The sequence below is a fragment of the Gavialis gangeticus genome, unplaced genomic scaffold (genome assembly GCF_001723915.1).
Source record: "Gavialis gangeticus isolate Ggan-Ray unplaced genomic scaffold, GavGan_comp1, whole genome shotgun sequence".
NCBI lineage: Eukaryota > Metazoa > Chordata > Crocodylia > Gavialidae > Gavialis > Gavialis gangeticus.
This window is the reverse complement of record NW_017728992.1, coordinates 182,028,365-182,035,173: the sequence shown is the minus strand read 5'-3', so window position 1 is coordinate 182,035,173 and position 6,809 is coordinate 182,028,365. Positions and strand designations below refer to the sequence as shown.

General features: G+C 45.1%; 1 protein-coding gene across 3 annotated transcripts in view; it reads right to left on the bottom strand.

Annotated features, from left to right (window-relative positions):
- Nucleotides 1–416: 416 nt before the first annotated feature.
- Nucleotides 417–6,809, bottom strand: part of COL14A1 (collagen type XIV alpha 1 chain) — a 266,741-nt gene continuing 260,348 nt past the window's right edge. For 2 of the 3 annotated variants that reach the window (XM_019528108.1, XM_019528110.1), the window contains 3 exons: nucleotides 4,826–4,903; nucleotides 2,696–2,851; nucleotides 417–1,341 (listed from right to left, as the gene is read on the bottom strand). In XM_019528108.1, coding sequence (XP_019383653.1) covers nucleotides 1,022–1,341; nucleotides 2,696–2,851; nucleotides 4,826–4,903 — 554 coding nt within the window. In that variant the 3' untranslated portion in view covers nucleotides 417–1,021. Of the gene's footprint in view, nucleotides 1,342–1,429; nucleotides 1,852–2,695; nucleotides 2,852–4,825; nucleotides 4,904–6,809 lie in introns of those variants that run through there. The other variant, XM_019528109.1, reaches the window with a different exon arrangement.

Below are 6,809 nucleotides of genomic sequence, written 5' to 3'. Positions count from 1 at the left end.
GATTTGAGCAGTTTTTTGGTTGACCTGCATTGCTTCAATAATAAAGAAGAGCCATTATTAGTAAATTGCACTGTATGTCTTGATTGGCTGCTCATTTGTCTCCTCATTAGACAACCAAGTTGCTTTTGCAATTAGAGATGCCAGTTTTTGTGCTACTAGCTTGGTATTTCCACGCACAGCCTCCATTCCCACACAGTCCATCTATGTCATTTTCATGGGTTTTTTTGTTTAGTCTTATACTTGGTTTCCTAACATTAACAAATACACATTGAACTTCAACATCATATTTCCTTTACATTAAAACTACAGTCCTGCTGTACTGAAAAGGGAGTGTATCCATGTATCATTCTCTTCAGCCTGTCCCCTGAAGCTTAGAACAAGCATCTGAAGTTGAAGTCAACAAAATGCAAAGTTAATTTACTTATAAAAGCCTGCAACTTTTTATTTGCATACAAAACAGAATTGAAATAGGTTCACAATAAATTATCAGTGTATTCCCATAGAACATTGTGTATTTTATATAGGTACTGGGGGAAGGGCCCCACTAACTACTTTGCAAATGGGTAATAGCTGGGTTTAAGGAAACCTGAATATGCAGTCTCTTCAAAGATGGATTTAGTAGAGTTATTCTGCAAGGAATGCAGATTCTCAAAGTATTAGGACAGCGATTTTGTGTGGAACAACATGGACAAGAAAATGTAAAATGAACTTTTCTCAGTTGTCCAAATTATACCAATTAGCCTGATGCATAGTTTCAGATACAGTTGGAATAGCATTTCAAACAGTAGGCAACAGACTCAAAGGCCTACAAATGACCTTTTCATCTTCTAGCACCAACCCACTAAAATACTAAGTTTCTGGCATGCAACGTAATTACCATTATTTGTTGTGACACAGTGATCAGGTACATTTTTTTCTTTTAACATATGAGCCTGTAAACATTTTCCATGATGAAGAGTTAAGCAACAGGACAAAAGCCTAAAAAAATTATGCATATAAAATACTTCCTGTTAACAGTTCATTAAGAGTTCTTTTTCCCAGTTTCCCTCTTGCGTGCTGGAAAGTTCATACTTCTTTTAGATATTTTCCTGGGGAAGTGGCTAATTCCTGGGGATCTCAATTCAACAGCTTCCATCTCTTCCCGAACTGGAGTAAATTCTGGTTGAGCGAGATGAGGTTCTGCATAGGACTGGGAGTATGGTGCTGGTACAGGGTAGGACCCATGAACTACATACGGCTGTTGCTCACCGTCGTAAAGATCCTCAGGGTCATAGATTTGGTAGGAGTTATGTGGCAATTGCACTACAGGTATGTCTTGATCAGTTGGATCACTGTATCCACCTTAACCCACCACCACCAAGAGTATTGATACGATTAACATAAGAGGAAGGGAGCAGAAAATTAAAGCACTCATTAGGAAATTGGAATGTGATGTGTCTCTTCAAATACAACAACTTTTATTCATTGAAAACATTTAACAAAATTAATAAGCAAAAGAACACCCTCTCAATAGACAGCCAAGTTAGTTGGAAACCATCACCAGAAGTTGATGTGTGTTCAGCTACACTGCATTGCTGTTCATACATTATACAGTTTGCTTTAGACAAATTCCAATTATGTCCTAGAATATGTGATTAATGGCCAAACGGGGCCAGGCAGTTTTAATTTTAGCAGTGCAAGGAAGCTAAGTGCACATACAGCAGCTAATGAGAAGTTGGTTAGTGTAGTCAATCATGTTGATGGAAAGGATAGGGCAGTTCAGCATCCATTTCTGACCTTCAGCCATATGAAAAATACAACCAGAATGAGCCTTTCACCTTCCGGAGTGGTAGTCATTGTAAGGGATTGGCCCTTGAAACAGGAAATGAACAATGGTCGAGAAAAGAAAAGAGGATGGGAAGAGACGAACAAAAACACACAAATCATTAAAACGTCCAAATCAGTGCACAGGCAGACTATACTGTAAACATCACACAGACCTGTCCTGTGGCCTATATTTGTAGTGGCTGATAAGTTGCTACCTCAGAAACTTAACTTAAAAGACTAGAAACTCAAATTATTGTGCTCAAATTCATGGCAACTTCCTTCCCTGGCTTTCATACACTACAACAGAAGAAAACATGACGGTTCAGGCTCTCTAACAATTACAGAGGATATTTTAGAAGGGATCATATTTTCTGTATTATGTTTCATTTGTTAATGCTGAGCACATGCACCTTTGTTTCAGATGCCAGTATTTAGTAGGGTTCATGCTATTTAGATGCATACACAAGAAGTCAGGTAACTTTTGAAAGACTACAAACGTAAAACTCCACTGTCACACAAACACCAAGAGATGGAGATTCAACAAGCAGAACATTCAGGTCAGATGGAGAAGACGCACACAATATGACAATAACAAGATCACGTGCAAGACAAAATCATTTTATAAGCATCCTGTGTGGCGGTTTTTTGGTTCCTGACTCTAAGGCCACATTTTGTGCTCAGTGCAAATCCAGAAGTTTAAGTATAATTGGACCCATCTCTTCCAAAGAGGTCACTATCACATTGTAATGCCAAGTTAATCAGAAGCTTCCATCTTACTTTGGCTGTTGGTACGATGCACTTCCTTTCCCCCACCCACCATAATGAAAAAGCCATGACACTGCTTTGGAATGATGATTCAAGGCTTTTTATAGTGAAGATGCTTACTTACCTCCCACACCGTAACCAGCACAGGAAGAAGGGTCACAGTACCCTGGTGGACCTGAAGAACCCTGTGGCCCGGGGGAACCTGTATGCCCAGTTGGTCCTCGTGGACCTGGGGAGCCTGGCGGGCCTGGGCTTCCGGTTCGGCTTTCACCTGAGGGTCCTGCATGAAACATGCTATGTGAAAACACAAGCATCCTTGAGACAAGCACTGTTTTGACCATTTGACTACCCTGGCAATTCATGGTACTAGAACACGCTACCTAGGGAAGGTGTGGACTTTCCTTTGCTGGAGGTGCTCAAGAAGAGGTTGGACAGCCACTGGCTGGGGATGATAGAGACATAGCTATACCTATATTGTGGTATTTGTATGTCCCAAGTTTCTGGGCTTTGCTGGTTGCTCTCTCCCCTCCCCCTTTTCCCCACCCACTTTTCAGCTATATGTGTCAAGGTGTTTTCAAGCCTTCCTCAGAGTCATTGGGTATTGGGTGGAGCCAAGACTGGGGATTTTGGGGTGTGCCAATGCTCCTGCTGGGACTCAAACCCAGAGGTTCCTGGCTAGTGGGTCTTGCCCCTCCTCTCAGGGTCAGACCAATCGTCATGTTGGGTCAGGAAGAAATTTTACTCCATGATCAGATTGGTATGGACGGTGGGGGATTTGTTTTCCTCTGTAGCAGGGGGTGTGGCCCTCTACCTGGGATCCCTTGAGCATATATTAACAACATTTTATAGAAACAGGATATTAGCTGTTATGGTTCCCCTGCTTTACCTGTGGCAGGTTAAAGAGTTAGGTCTGTGATATGTAAGGCCTGAAAGTAGTTTTATAAAGAGGTGAGATTATGGATTTGTATAGGATGGTTTGGATAGGGATGATCCTGCCTCTGACAGGGGGTTGGACCTGCTGACCTTTAAAGGTCCCTTCCAGCCCCACTTCTCTGGTGCTAAGAGGGCTATAACACCAAGAGAGAGTGCTTCTCTGGAGGGGAGCGCTCTCCTTAAAACTCCTCCAAGCAGATGGAAGGGATGAGAATAGGATCATTTTGCTGCTTCTAACAGGTCTCAGTTCCTCTCTGACTGCTCATCCCAATGCAAGATCACTTCACCTTGAAAGTTTCCCTAAGTGCCAGGTGTTTGGAAAGGGTTTCTTGGGGGAAGATAGGCTGGGCTCCCTGCAGTGCTCTCACCCTCCATTACAAATGATATATCTGAAATGGGGGAAATGCCTTATCAGCACACTGAATGGGGGAAAACCTCACTCTACTAAAGTCAGTCCACTGATTACATGGCATTGGGATATTACTCTGTATATTTTTTCCAGGTGCTACAAAAGTCCTTTGAATATAAGATGCCCTTGTATTTAGGCTGCATCCACAGTTTCTGACTCTAAACCTTTCCAAGCCAGTTCACATGACATAAACCAGCTTCCACCTTACCTATGGGAAAACTGTTTTATTTTCATAAGAGAACAAATCAATGCAGCCACTTGCCTGTCCCTCCGTCCCATTCTTTGTGAAACCATATAGGTGGTTTATCCCAGACAAAGGGGAATGTTTGTATGACATATTATGCAGGTTGTTCAGAGAAGAAATGACTGGAGAAGACAAGACTGAGGGATTTGATAACAGACTTCAAATACCTGAAGGTGATTATAGAGAGGATGGAGGTAGGCTTTTCTCTGTGGCTGTATGGGACAGAACTAGGAGCAACAGGCTCAAAATGCAGTGGGGGAAATTTAGGGTGGAGATTAGGAGGAAGTTTCTGACTTTTAGAGTAGTCAAACACTAGAAACAGCTATCTAAAGAAATTGTGGATTCTCCATGCTTGGAAACTTTCAAGAGCAGGGTAGACAGACTCTTGGTTAGGATGCTTTAATCAGGGATGATCCTGCATCGAGCAGGAAGCTAGGCTAGAAGACCTGGTGAGCCCTTCCAGCCCTACTTTTCTATGATCCTATGACTTGCCATGTTATGATGAGTCATGACACAGATGAGCTCAGAATGCAAATGGGGCACTAAGTATCCTGCTGGCTAGACTTGGAAGGCAGAAGAGGGGGTGTCCCACCTGCCCTGCAAATGGGTCACAAGCTTGTGTTCACCTACAGGAGAAACGATGAAGAGTGAATTAATGGTAACTTTACCTGCAGGCCCTGGTGGGCCTCTGGGTCCTTGTGTTCCAAGCCCTGTACTGCCTTTCTCTCCCCTCTCGCCAGGCAAACCTATGGGAATATCAACACTCAGAACAAGTTTGCACAATAGATGCTTTTATAAACAGGTGGCTCATCTTGGTCATAGTGCATACACTTAAAATAAAATTGAAAGACCAGCGTGAGAAGCCTGGTTCCATGCTGCACGGCCCAGGAGACTGCAGACAAGGTGCACCTAGGAACAGATAAAAGTGGCCTTGCTTTTCCTAGGTTCTGGGCTGCACCTGTGCTGACTGGCAAATGTCAGAGCAAATTCCACACTTTGCATGCTCAGTCTGGAGTCACCAAGGCACATTATGCTCCAGCAACTTTTCCTCCAGCTCCGAAACACCCCTCCACCATGCCCTTGCAGCAGAGCCTATGCTAGAGTGCACTGCAACAACCCTGCATTAGTAAGATTAAAGAATCAGTCACTCCTTCATATTATCCCAGGGATATAAAGAGACTGCAGCACAGACCAGGATCTGGTCCCAGAAACAGTTAACAAGTCCTTTTCTATGATATCTCCAGTCCATGCAGCTCTGACACTGAGTTACAGTTCTCTGCGGCACATCTGTTTGGAAACCTCTAGCAGTCAGCTCAGCCTGTGACATACCCAGTTCATGCATCAACAGGGGCATTACTAACAGGTCCAGAGAGGTCTTGCTCCCCCTCTATGTGGCGCTGGTCAGGCCGCAGCTGGAGTAGTGTGTCCAGTTCTGGGCGCTGCACTTCAAGAGGGATGTGGAGAACCTGGAGAGGGTCCAGAGGAGGCCACTTGTATGGTTGAGGGCCTCCGTGGCCAGCCCTATGAGGAGAAGCTGAGGGACCTGAATCTCTTCAGTCTCCGCAAAAGGAGACTGAGCGGGGATCTTGTGGCTGCCTACAACCTTATCAGGGGCCAGCAGCAGGGACTCGGGGAAAGTCTGTTCACCAGGGCCCCCCTTGGGAGTCACCAGGAACAATGGCCACAAGCTGAGGGAGGATAGGTTTAGGTTAGATATTAGGAAGAACTACTTCATGGTCAGGGTGGCCAGAGCCTGCAGTAGGCTTCCCAGAGAGGTGGTGCTCTCGCCTTCCCTGGAAATCTTCAAGAGGAGACTGGATAGGCACCTGGCTGGGGTCTTATGACCTCTCCCACCCCCAGTGCTCCTTCCTGCCCATGGCAGGGGGTCAGACTAGATGATCTGTCTAGGTCTCTTCCAACTCATTGATTCTATGATACCTGTAGGGCTAGAGACAGACATTCAAAAAGTCTGAACCTGAATTCAATATCTGCAGGTTAATCTAACCTGGCTAGCTGAACTGGTTTGTAACCAGACAGATATTCTCTCTGGACTGAGGAAATTCAGACACATGCCTGTAATGGCTCAGGCTAGAAGCCGGGGGGCACTAAAGCAGCCCTCCCTCCCATTGCAGTGCTGAACTGAGGTGGGGTGTGACCAGGCCCTGGCAAGACCTCTGATTAGGGAGGTCTGCCTGCACCATCCCAGGCTTTTCTCTGCTGGCTGCTCAAGAGCTAGGAGTGCTGCCAGACGCCAGCCCCCTGCTAGCACTCTGAGGCAAGGGAGAGGGGAACGTGCAGTGCATGCATCCGCTGATGATGCAGAGCTTTTCAAATCTCCCTCTCCTTGCTTCTTTATACTGTCTGCAGCAAACTGGCAGGTGAGCAAGCCAGCAAGGAAATGATAAAAGGGTTTATCACCCCATCAGCAAAACAATAGCCTGTCTCCATTATTTCAAACGCTTCTTAAACAGTTTACCAGCTGACTTGTTGATTAGCTCTAAAAAGCCCTAAGCGGTCACTGTTCTGTGTGCCTGTCCCAGTGAAATTGGAGAGACACACACAGCACCTTGCAGCAGACACACACAGGTACCTCTAAGTGGGGCTGTGCTATGAGAGATGGGAAAGGGGTGGGATTCCTCCTTGAATAGTGAC